Raw genomic sequence first — 13,145 nt, 5'->3', positions numbered from 1 at the left:
AAAAAAAAAAAAAAAAAGAGCTGGGCACGGTGGCTTGTGCCTGTGGTCCCAGCTGCTCAGGAGGCTGAACTGGGAGGATCATCTGAGCCCAAGAGATTGAGGCTGCAGTGAGCTGTGATTGCACCACTGCAATCTAGCCTGGGCAATAGAGCAGGACCCTGTCTCTAAAAACAACCCAAAAAACAAAAAGACAAGAGATCCCATTCCTCAGAGCTCAGCACACCTTATCACAAACAAACAAAAACCCACCCCCACACAAAACATCTCTGTGTTGCTGACTTTGGCCTTGTGGGTTTCCTTATGATGCCCTGTCCTTAGCTCACATTTCATGGTGGTGTAAATTCATCCCACCCCTTTACATGGCCAGTGTTGATCCTACAAAGAGGCCCCTGTTGAGGCAGAACTCAGACCTGGAATAGACGCCCCTCCTCCTGTGCTAATTCTGAGCTATGATGGTGCTGTGGTCTGAACGAATGTGTTCCCCCACCAAATTCATATTTTAAAACGAATTCATATGTTGAAACGAGGCTGGTTTAGGAGATGTTGAGTCATGAATCATGAGTGGGATTAGTGCATTTATAAAAGTGACCAGGAGGCCGGGCGTGGTGGCTCATGCCTGTAATCCCAGCACTTTGGGAGGCCAAGGCAGGTGGATGACCTGAAGTCAAGAGTTCGAGACCAGCCTGGCCAACATGGCAAATCTACTAAAAAATACAAAAATTAGCTGGGCATGGTGGTGGGTACCTGTAATGGCAGCTATTTGGGAGGCTGACGCAGGAGAATCACTTGAACCCAGGAGGCGGAGGTTGCAATGAGTAGAGATTGGACCACTACACTCCAGCCTGGATGACAAAGTGAGACTCTGTCTCAAAAAAAAAAAAAAAGTGATCAGGAAAAGCTCTCTGGCCCCTTCCATCGTGTGAAGACACAGCAAGAAGGTGCCATCTACGACCCAGCAAGTTGGCCCTCACCAGACACTGAATCTGCCAGTGCCTTGATTTTGGACTTCCCAGCCTCCAGAACCATGAAAAATGAACATCTGTTGTTTATCACCCACTCAGTTTATGATATTTTGTTACAGCAGCCTGGATGGACTAAGATAGTGGTGTGGGTTTCCTGTAAAAGGCTGGTTGCAACAAGCTGAGGGGCAGGAGGACCCCACCCTATGTGCACTCCTCCCTGTACCTTTTTTTTTTTTTTTTAAACCTCAGGACATCCTGCAGATGACTCAGGTGCCAGCACCTTTTCTTCATCCCCAAGCAAAGAGAAACCATTTCTCCCGAAGAGAAACCTTGAACTTTGTCATCTGGGCTGTTGGGAAAGAAGGGAGTACTTTAGGCCCAAATTGCTGGTGCTAAACACCACCCAGGAGGGCTGAGAAAGAAGGGAGTGATTCTGACAGGAGCCAGTGGGGAGGGTGAGTAAGTTGTGTGGGGCAGACATCTGCCACCCTCTCCAACCCAGCCCTGCCCTCCTGTGGGCTCAACGCAGCCCTGCTGTGCCCATCTGGCTGGTTCTGAAATGGAAGATGAATCATGGCAAGTATCAGATAAGAGCTCAGACGAAAGCTGCTGGCTGGCGATAAAGAACGCTGGCCACACCTTTCAGGGAGCATGTGCCAGGGTCCTTAGAAAACCTTGTCTGGTCTCCAGATGTGAGCCATAACCCAGGTTCTCTCCATCTCCTGCAGCTAGCTCCAGGGAAGCCTCGACTGCCCTTAACAGATCTCGGCTGGGCATGGTGGCTCATGCCTGTAATCCCAGCACTTTTGGAGGCTGCAGCAGGAGGATCACTTGAGTCCAGGAATTAAAAACTGGGCAACATAGCAAGACCCCATCTCTAGAAAAAATTTACAAATTAGCCAGGTGTGGTGGTGCATGACTGTAGTCCCAACTGTTCAGGAGGCTAAGGAGGGAGGACCACTTGAGCCCAGGAGTTGGAGGCTGCAGTGAACTATGATCGTGCCACTGCACTCCAGCCTGGGCACCACAACAGGACTCTGTCTCTAAAAACAGCCCAAAAAACAAAAAGACAAGAGATCCCATTCTTCAGAGCTCAGTACAGCACACATCCCTGCCCCTCAGGCACTGCATAGAGAGCAGGCTGCAGGATCTGAAAGTGAAGCACTGGGGAAAATGCCCCTCAGAATCCTGTCTGGCCTCTTCTCCTGTTCCTTCCAAGGCTCTCATCTCTCTCAGCCTGCGTTTGGCAACCCCGACACCACGCATGGACCAATGCTCTGAGCAGAACCGCTATAGCCTCAGAACAGCTGCTTGTGCCTGCTTTTCTTCCTAACCATCAAGGGACCAAGGAGATTGTTCAGGTTGGGCCCATCCAGGTTGGAGGATGCCAGATAAGAGCTGAAGTCCAGCCCGTGGCCACCTGCCAAGTCGGGGTCCCCGGGGACTACAGCCACACAAAGAAGTAACTTTTCCTAAGGCCCTCAAAGGCGACACATGGGTTGCTGCAAAACATGGGCTTCTGCCTGGAGCCACAGTCAACAATGTTTGGCTGAGCTGGGCTATATTTTCTTTTCTCTATTTCGCGCTCTTTTTTTTTTTTTGAGACGGGGTCTCACTGTGTCACACAGGCTGGAGTGCAGTGGTGCAATCGCAAGTTACTGCAGCCTCCAACTCCCTGGGCTCAAGTGATTCTTCTGCCTCAGTCTCCCATGTAGCTGAGCCCACAGGCACATGCCACCATGCCCAACTAATTTTTAAAATATTTTGTAGAGACAGAGTCTCACCATGTTGCCCAGGCTGGTATATTTGCGAAAGAAGAAAGTCTCCTATCGCTTGGTTAGAATGTAAGTGTGCATGACGCCCCGTATGGAAAAAAGATGCCATAAAGATACAGTTTGAAGGAAAGGCTTTACCATGATTCCCCTTACTGGGGAGTTGGTCAGGGCTTGGTTGCTGGAGCCAGGCTTTGGGTGTGCTCAGCAGTGCCATGCAACCTTAAACAAGCTACATGGTGTCTCTGTGTCTCTGTCTCCTCATTTGCATAGAGAGGACTGTATGACACCTACCTCCCAGGGTGCTTAAAACAATGTGTAGTTCATAGCATTATGAGTGCATCAGCTCTTATTAGCTGTGGTTCGCTTCATTATGCAAGTAGAAAAATTACTATCTTCTAAATACAGAAGGAAAACTGTAGCATTTAAAATAAACAGGCTGGATACAGTGGTTCCGAACTGTAATCCCAGCAGTTTGGGAGGCCGAGGTGGGAGGATTGCTCGGGCCCAGGAGTTTGAGACCAGCCTGGGCAACACGGTGAAACCATGTTGGTGAAACAAAAAATACAAAAATTAGCCAGGTTTGGTGGCACACACCTGTAGTCCCAGCTACTCAGGAGGCTGAGGTGAGAGGATTCCTTGAGCCCAAACCAGTGAGGTTGCAGTAAGCCATGATTGCACCACTGCACTCCAGCCCGGGCGACAGAGCGAGACCCTGTCACTGATGATAATAATAATGATAATAATAAATAAGCTAGGCATGGTGGCTCATGCCTGTGATCCCAGCACTTTGGGAGGCCAAGGTCGGAAGATCACTTGAGCCCAGGAGTTCAAGACCAGCCTGGGCAAGACAGTGTGACCGTCTCTCTACAAAAAAAATCTTAAAAAATGAACTGGGTATGGTGGTGCATGCCTGTAGTCTCAACTACTCAGGAGGCTGAGGTGGGAGGCTCACTTGAGTCCAGGAGTTCAAGGCTGCAGTGAGCCATGATCATGCGACTGCCCTCCAGCCTGGGTGACAGAGTGAGACCCTATCTCAAAAAACAAACAAAAACTCACTTCAAAAATAAACGCTTAGGGTATAGCATGGGTGGCGAAACCCTGACCGCGATTCAGAGGCATTTAATCAAATTGCTGAAGGACAGGACTTCCATGTTTGAAACTGACCTGACCCACTTCCGGATTTTAGAAACTCAATGTTGCATCTGTGCTGACTGCCTGTTTCCAGTACCTCCTGGGTTCTTGAGTCCAGCTTATGCTTGTTAAGAAGCTCTGAGAAGCTGTCTCTGAAAACAGAGGCCTCTTGGAGCAAAGGCAGACCAAGGATCGGAGCGAAAGATTGCTGGTTGTCTTTCTATTCTCAGAGACTAAGTACTTAATGCACAAGGGCTGACTTTGAGATGTACAAGGATGGACTTTGTGCCTATCATGATCTGGGCTGTCCTAGGGAACCAATTACACTATCATTTACTTAATATTTTTCTTTAAGTTGACTCACTCTTATTTTTTACTTAAATACCTACTTTAGTTTTGTCCTAAGCAAGAATGTCCACAAAATCACAGGTTGGATGCTACTAATTATATATGTTTTCTAATACCCCTCAACATAAATAATTACTAATGAGATGAAAAGCAATTGTTTGTGCACTATCTAAAAGCCATCTGCACGTGCCACTCTGCATGGAGTGACAGATTCAGCAAAGATCCTTTCTTGTCTTGCAAACTCACCAGATTAGATAAAACACCTTCCCATTTGTGACTCAAAGACAACTGGCCCTACTGACCCCTCGGCCCCAGCTGCCATGCCTGGCGGCTTCCTTACAAGACTTGTTCTGTGGGTTTCTCCACTGCTGGCTCTAAGACGATATAGGCCTCCATCCCAGCAGCCTGACACATGTCTTGCTAACTGATCCGGAAGACTCCAAACTCTAAGAAGATGTGGTCATAGCTGCGAGGAAAACCTTCCTGTTTTTTCTTTTCTTTGTGAATGTTCTTTTCAAAGAAAAACAAGTATGTATCTGGCCTTTGGAGGACTCATCTTGTCATGAGGCCAGAGGGGCTCCTGATTTGTCATTTTCTTGTTCACCGGCTGGCCAAGCACCACATTTTGATTTGAGAGGTGACCACATTTTGCGATGGCTAAATCCTCTCTGCCTGGCTTCTCTGTATGGATACAGACACACATGGCAAGGAACCTTAAACATACAAGAGCAGAAGCGTTCCACAAACTACGATACAGGCACACAATGAGGTATTGGGGAGCCATTAGGAAAAACGGTTAGTTATTATTATTATTCTTATTATCATTTTTGAAAGGGAGTCTCGCTCTGCCTCCCAGGCTGGAGTGCAATGGCGCAATCTTGGCTCACTGCAACCTCTGCCTCTTGGGTTCAAGTGATTCTCTCTGCTTCAGCCTCCTGAGTAGCTAGGATTATAGGTGTGTACCACCATGCCCAGCTAATTTTTGTATTCTTAGTAGAGATGGAGGTTTCACCATGTTGGCCAGGCTGGTCTTGAACTCCTGACCTCAGGTGATCCGCCTGCCTTGGCCTCCCAAAGTGCTGGGATTACAGGCATGAGCCACCTTTCCCAGCCAATTATTTTTGTTTTTTTAAAAAGACTATGTTAGGCCAGGCATGGTGGCTCCTGTCTGTAATCCCAGCACTTTGAGAGGTCAAGGTGGCAGGATCGCTTGAGGCCAGGAGTTTGAGACCATCCAGGGCAATATAGCGAGATCCCATCTGTACAAAAAATAAAAACATTAGCTGAGCATAGTGATGCATGCCTGTAGTCCCAGCTTCTTGGAAGGCTGAGGCAGGAAGATTGCTTGAGTCTGGGAGTTTGAGGCTGCAGTAAGCTATGACTGCACCACTGTACTCCAGCCTGGGCAATAGCAATAAAAGAACATAATAATCACTGGAGACTTGGGAGAGTAGGAGAGGGGTTAGGAAGGAGGAATTACCTAATGGGTATGCTGTACACTATTGGGGTGACGGTTACACTGAAAACCCAGACGTCACCACTAGGCAGTATATCCATATAGTGAAACTGCATTTGTTCCCCATAAATTTGTAAAAATAAAAAATAATGACTGGGTGTGGTGGCTCACACCTGTAATCCTAGCACTTTGGGAGGCCAAGGCGGGTGGATCACTTGAGGCCAGGAGTTTGAAACCAGGCTGGCCAACATGATGAAACCTTGTCTCTACTAAAAATACAAAAAAATTAGCTAGGCGTGGTGGTGCACACCTATAATCCCAGCTACTCGGGAGGCTGAGGCAGGAAAATTGCCTGAACCTGGGAGGCGGAGGTTGCAGTGAGCTAAGATCACGCCACGGCACTCCAGCATGAGTGACAGAGTGAGAATCTGTCTCAAAACAAACAAACAAAACAAAAAACAAAAAAAAATGTGGGTTTATATGCATCTATGTGCATAGGAAAAATAATACAGATGGCATTAACCAGAGGTTTGTAATGATTATCTCTGGGTAGCAGGATTTTTTTTTTTTTTTTTTTGTAGCAGGATCTTGAGTTATTTTTTAAAAATTATTTTTAGTTTATCTGTGCTTTGGAACTTTCCTACAATGAACATATATTGCTTGCACCATAAAAATAATAAATGAGCAGATAATTGTTAATAGCAAAATGGAAAAAAGCTTATAATAGAATGCTGTGTGAAAAGACCAAGATTCTAAGTATATGAAAAAATCAATAGTTAGGCAAAGATTATTGTAGGGAAGCAGGAAATACAGACTTAAAAAAAAAAGGGCTAAGCTTCCAGGAATTTTTTTGTTTTGTTTATTTAAGAGACAAGGTCTTGCTCTGTTGCCCTGGCTGGAGTGCAGTGGTGCAATGATAGCTCACTGCGGCCTCAAATCCCCTGGCTCAAGAAATCTTCCCACTTCAGTCTCCTGAGTAGCTAAGTAGCTGAGACTACAGGTGTGTGGCATTTATTTATTTATTTATTTATTTATTTATTTATAGACTACAGGTGTGTGTTATTTATTTATTTATTTATTTATTATTTATTTATGAATGACAGGGTCTCACTATGTTTCCCAGGCTGGTATCAAACTCATGGTCTAAAGAAATCCTTCGGCCTCGACCTCTTAAAGTGTTGAGATTACAGGTGTGAGCTTCCATGTCCAGTCTCCTTCCTTGAATTTAGGTACAACCCTGGTATAAGGATCTGGGGAGATGCTGGATGGATTGGAATTAAGTTTCTACTATTTGGCAGAACAGGGGTTTGTGTAAGAAGTTAAGATCAGATGCACACTTTGACTTGCATTTTGATATTTATACCTGTTTTCCAAAATTGTGTTATTTTTATAGTTCAAAAAAAAATTCAAAAACGAGGCTGGGCACGGTGGCTCATACCTGTAATCCCAGCACTTTGGGAGGCTGAGGTGAGCGGATCACTTGAGGTCAGGAGTTTGAGACCAGCCTGGTCAAGATGGTGAAATCCCGTCTCTACTAAAAATGCAAAAATTAGCCGGGCATGGTGGTGCAGGAAGGTAATCCCAGCAACTCGGGAGACTGAGGCAGGAGAATTGCTTGAACCTGGGAGGTGGAGGTTGCAATGAACTGAGATTGCGCCCCTGTACTCCAGCCAGGGTGACAAAGTGAGACTCCAGTCTCAAAAAAAGAAAAAGAAAAATTCATAAAAGTCACCAAAATGGACAGTGTTCAATCAACTAGAAAAATCTGCCTTAGGTCTCTAGTAGCCTGAAAACTCTTTTCATAATTTCTGGACCTGTTCTGCTGGGGACGGAGTGAACCAAAGAGGGATTTCAGAGGAGGTGGCTGCAACAGAGCTTGCATTTCCTGGATGGCTCCTTTCTCCCATACCCTTGTTGACAGAGTCTTATTGCTGTGTTTGCTTTCCTTATTGCCAGAGCACTCAGCTGCACCAGGCTTTATCCTGTACACTTAAAATTACACGGGAAAACACCCCGCCCACCAGGCCCCATGCCAGGAGCCATGTCATTGTGTCCCAATGGACACAGAGGACTGGGGGGGTGCCAACAGTGAGCACCTAAGCCCATGGTCCTTCCCTTCCCCAGTAATGGAAGTGGCCACTTGCCCAGGATGGGTGGTGTGTGTTGACAGCCAGCAGGGAAGAGTGTGGTCAGTTTCATCTGCTCCCTCCCTGCCAATGCTGGAGGCAACTTGGAGAGGGTAGTTTCTGCCAAAGCTTGGAAGATGCCAGGGGTGTGTGTGTGGGGTGGGGTGGGATGGGTAGGGGTGGAGAAGGGAGGCGGTTATTCCACTGGGAATAAAATGTGGTGTCCCAGAATAGAGTCAGAAAAATAAGGTCGGCCGGGCGCGGTGGCTCAAGCCTGTAATCCCAGCACTTTGGGAGGCCGAGACGGGCGGATCACAAGGTCGGGAGATCGAGACCATCCTGGCTAACCCGGTGAAACCCCGTCTCTACTAAAAAAATACAAAAAACTAGCCAGGCGAGGTGGCGGGCGCCTGTGGTCCCAGCTACCCGGGAGGCTGAGGCAGGAGAATGGCGTGAACCCGGGAGGCGGAGCTTGCAGTGAGCTGAGATCCGGCCACTGCACTCCAGCCTGGGCAACAGAGCGAGACTCCGTCTCAAAAAAAAAAAAAAAAAAAAAGAAAAATAAGGTCAACCTGATAATGTTTGGAGGCTCATGTAGGAGGATAAGCTATAGTTTCTCTTTCTCTGTTTCACTTTGGGAAACAGGAATGATCCTATTGTTATTAAAAATGTACCAGGGGCCAGTGGCTCAGGCCTGTAATTCCAGCACTTTGAGAGGCCGATGTGGGAGGATTGCTTGAAGCCAGGAGTTCCAGATCACCCTGGGCAATATAGTGCTACCACTGTCTCTAAAAACAACAACAACAACAACAACAAAGAAATGAGCTGGGTGAAGTGGTGCATGCCTGTGGTCCCAGCTACTTGGGAGGCTGAGGCCAGGGGTTTGCTGGAGCCCAGGAGTTCCAGGCTGCAGTGATCTATTGATCTATGATTTTATCACTGCACTCCACCCTGGACAACACAACGAGACCCTGTCTCCAAAAAAAAAGTGAGTTTTTGAGTTAGATAGACTTGAGTGGCATCTTCTTCCCATCTCTTACTGGCTGGGTGGCTGGGTGATCTTGGCAAAATTGCATCACCTCTCTGAGCCTCAGTTGTCTCATTTGCCAATGAGGCCAGCAATAGTACCTCCCTCCTTGGGTTTTTGTTTTGTTTTCAGTGAGGGTTAAAATGCATATAAAGCTCTTGGCATGCTGTTGAATGAAGGTTGGCTACCGTAATTCATTAGGGAAAAAGAAGGATGAAGTGTGTAGGTGGTTGCTGAGTTTAGATATTTAATTGCAAGGCTGCCTTAGAAAGGACTGGTGCTGGAAGGGGAATTTCCCAGGTCGGGAAAAGAAAGATTCAGTCTTTGGCCTGCACTTCCTTGAGTCTTAGCTCTCTATGTCACGCTCCTGTCAGAAACTTTCAAGGGCTATTGGTGTCTATAGAATAAAGGCCCCTCAACCCTTAGCTGGCTTCCAAGACACCTTGCAACCTGGTCCCAGCCTAGATGTCTCCTTTAATTCCTTGCACTTTGCTTTACAATGGGGTAGTGGTTAAGAAGTTGGGTTCGAACCCCAGCTTGGTCACTTACTGTGTGACCTTGTGGAATTTACTCACCCTGTCTGTGCCCTGGTTTCCCCATCTGTAAAATGAGGGGAAAATAGTACTGACTTCATTGGGTTGATGTGAAGATTAAATCATAAATATGAAGCATCTAGCACAGTGCCTGTTATAGAGAGAGGTCAGTGCCTATGAGAGGCTTCTCAATTGCATCCCGTACCCATGCAACCACACACTGGAGCCCATGGGTACCCTGGGAATTCCCACCACCACACTTTCACTCATGCTGTTACTCAGTCCTGGAGTGCAAAACCTTTACCTCTACTCAAATATCCTCTACGTTTTTCCAGGCCCAGCTCCAGTGCCACCTCCTCCAAGAAGTCCTCTGTGAATGGAGGTCATCCTCCCTCCTCCGTAGCCCCAGTTTTTTTTTTTTTTTTTTTTTTAATTGAGATGGAGTTTCACTCTTGTCACCCAGGCTGGAGTGCATTGCCATGATCTCAGCTCACTGCAACCTCTACCTCCCAGATTTAAGCGGTTCTCCTGTCTCAGCCTCCTGAGTAGCTGGGATTACAGGCATGAGCCTGGACCAAGCCCAGCTAATTTTTTTTTTTTTGTATTTTTAGTAGAGATGGGAATTTCACCATGTTGGCCAGGCTGGTCTTGAACCCCTGACCTCAGGTGATCTGCCCACCTCAGCCTCCCAAAGTGCCGGGATTACAGATTACAGGCATGAGCCACCGTGCCCAGCCCCCAGAATGTTTTCTGAGGACCAATAATGTGGATGGAGTTAAGACCACTGAACTGTACACTTAAAAATGATCACAGTGTAAATTTTGTTATACACATGTATTTTCCACAGTTAAATATTTTAAAAGACATATTGAATATTTAAAAACTCACAAATAATTTTTAATATTGATTATATGTTGAAGTAATATTTTGGATATATGGGTTCAATGAAATATATTAATAAAATTTGACCTGTTTATTTTTACTTTTTAAAATGTGGCTATGACAATTTTACATTGCTGGGCTGGGCACAGTGGCTTATGCCTGTAATCCCAGCACTTTGGGAGGCCCAGGCAAGAGGATCACTTGAGGCCAGGAATTCAAGATTAGTCTGGGCAACATAGCAAGACCCTGTCCCTACAAAACATACAAATTTAAAAAAAAAAAAAAATTAACCAAGCATGGTGGCGTGTACCTGCAGTCCCAGCTATTCAGAAGGCTGAGGTGGAAGGATTGCTGGAGCCCGGGAGGTCGAGGCTGCAGTGGCCCATGATCATGTCACTGCACTGTAGCCTAGGTGATAGCGTGAGACCTTGTCTCAGAAGAGGAAATAAAAAAAATTTTCAATTGCTTATGCCATTCCGATCTGTGGCTTGTGTTGTATGTATGTTGGATAGTGCTGACCCAGATCAATGGCTGGCACACTGTAGGCACTTAGATGTGGATTTAATATGGGAATGAATACAGTTTTGCAGCCAAATAGGTGCTTTTCAGGCATAAAACAAACAAAAACTGTTGTATCTGGAAGGCTCCAAGGGAATGGGAGAGAGTCTGTGCTGGGGCAGTTTACATAACTAAATCATCATATTTAATATCAAGCGATTCTCTTGCTTCGGCCTCCCAAAGCGCCGGAATTACAAGTGTGAGGCACTGCGTCTGGCCAGTATCTATTATTATGCTGATGATAGCAGCCACCGTCCGCGGAGTACCTAATGTGCCAGGAACTGTCACGGCACTTTAAGCCATCATCTCATTTAATCCTTGAGTCAACGCTCCGGGGGATCATTGCCTCTGCAGCATGGACAGCTGCCCAAGGTCTCCCGCTGGAGAGCGGAGAGCAGGGGTTTGCCTGAGGGCTGGTCCAGGCCTCCTAATACCCCTGCCTTTCCCAGGGTCCAGGCTCTGTGTGCTGTCTTGTCCTATGGGACTTGATGGCCCTGTCTGGGATGGACAGCAGACACCAGCCCTGCTCACATCCCCACCCACAGGCAAGGTCTTCAGAGGAACACGGAGCCCCAGTGAGGGGCAAGACGATGCTGTTGAGAATCCAGGAAAAAGGCTGGGCACCATGGCTTGTGCCTGTAATCACAGCATTTTGGGAGGCTGAGGCAGGTGGATCATTGAGGGTAAGAGTTCGAGACCAGCCTGGCCAACACAGCAAAACCCTGTGTCTAGGAAAAATTCAAAAATTAGCTGGGCATGGTGGCACACGCCTGTAGTCCCAGCTACACAGGAGGCTGAGGCAGGAGAATAATCGCTTGAACCTGGGAGGCGGAGGTTGCAGTGAGCTGAGCTTATACCACTGCACTCCAGTCTGGGCGACAGAGTGAGACTCTGTCTCAAAAAAATAAAATAAAATAAAGTCCAGGAAGAGAATTCAGGAATTCCTACTCTCTGATCTCCTTAAGTTCACTCATCCAGATCTGGCCACCAGCACTCTCAAGTTCAAGGACTCCGGGAAACCGGCTGGGACTTAGGTGGTCATTCTTGTTCAAGGCAGTTGAGGTGATGGCTCTGGGCCCAGCCTGACCCAAGAGAGGGCCCTGCCCTTGTCCCTGAAGCTGCAGCAGCCACAGCTCTCTGGGGTGAGCGGTGTGGCCTTCCCCTCCCATCCCTGGGGCTCCAGGCCTGAAGCTGAAGGCCGGGGCCTACCCAAGACCTCATACCTGGAGCTCAAGTTCATTTGTGTAGAGGCCCATGGTGGTATCTAATGTGAGAGCTCCTCAGAGGGGGCCTCGGCTGTAAACTGCATGGATCAGAACCCCCTGGAATGGGAAAGAGGTTTGCAACACACAGACGAGAACTTCCGCTATCTCCCAATTCCAGTCATGTCTGTAAGTCGTGGGTTGAACTTAAGGAAACTGCTTGAGTCTGGTCAGAGACAGTTGACCAAGGAAGCCAAGTGAGACCTAATTCCCTCGGTGAGAACTGGGTGTCAAGGAGTCTGGCCTCAGAGAGAGTAAAAATCCCACCTTCTGTGGACTGTGGGGCTCCCCCACCCTAGGGGAGAGTCAGTGCAGAGCTGAGAGCAGGGGTTCTCCAAGTCTGGTCCCCAGACTGGCTGAAACAGCATCACCTCAGAGCTTGTTAGAAAGGCAAATCCTCAGTCTCCCCCTGAGGCCTCTGGGTTTTAACTAGCAATCTGGGTTTTAACAGCCTTCCAGGAGGCTCTGGCCATGCTCAAGTTTGAGAACCTCCGGCCCACCACCTTACTCTTTCGAGTAGGGCACCAGAGCCAGCAGCACTGGCATCATCAGCTTGTTAGAGACACAAAAGCTGGAGCCCACTTGACCTACTGAATCAGAATCCGCATTTTAACAAGACCCCTGGCGACTCGTGTGCATGTTAACATTTGAGACGTGGCCAGGCAAGGTGGCTCACGCCTATAATCTGAGCACTTTGGGAGGCTGAGGTGGGAGGATCACTTGAACCCAGGAATTTGAGACCCCTGTCACTACAAAAAAATACAAAATGTAGTTGGGTGTGGTGGTGTGTGCCTGTAATCTCAGCTACTCGAGAGGCTGAGGCAGGAGAATCGTCTGAACCCAGGAGGCGGAGGTTGCAGTGAGTTAAGGTTGCGCCATTGCACTCCAGCCTGGGCGACAGAGCGAGACCCTGTCTCAAAAAAAATAAAAAATAAAATGTTTCCTAGATAATTAGATAATACGTGCAGGGAGTTTGGGAGCCACAAAGCTAGAGGAAAAGTCAGCAAACTTTTTTGGGAAAGGGCCAGGCAGCAGTATCTTAGGCTTTGTGTGCCATACAGTCTATGTCGTGGCCACTCAGTGCT

The 13,145-nt window shown here is 47.4% G+C and overlaps 1 protein-coding gene across 1 annotated transcript in view; it reads right to left on the bottom strand.

The window, feature by feature from the left end:
- Positions 1-13,145, bottom strand: part of SCNN1B (sodium channel, non voltage gated 1 beta subunit) — an 86,204-nt gene that overhangs the window by 52,028 nt on the left and 21,031 nt on the right. The window contains exon 2 of the mRNA XM_011958313.1: positions 9,401-9,425. Coding sequence (XP_011813703.1) covers positions 9,401-9,425 — 25 coding nt within the window. The remainder of the gene's footprint in view (positions 1-9,400; positions 9,426-13,145) is intronic.

Source organism: Colobus angolensis, unplaced genomic scaffold, assembly GCF_000951035.1.
Source record: "Colobus angolensis palliatus isolate OR3802 unplaced genomic scaffold, Cang.pa_1.0 Scaffold468, whole genome shotgun sequence".
Taxonomy (NCBI): domain Eukaryota; kingdom Metazoa; phylum Chordata; class Mammalia; order Primates; family Cercopithecidae; genus Colobus; species Colobus angolensis.
The sequence above is the reverse complement of the archived record's forward strand: the minus strand, read 5'-3'. Positions and strand labels throughout refer to the sequence as shown.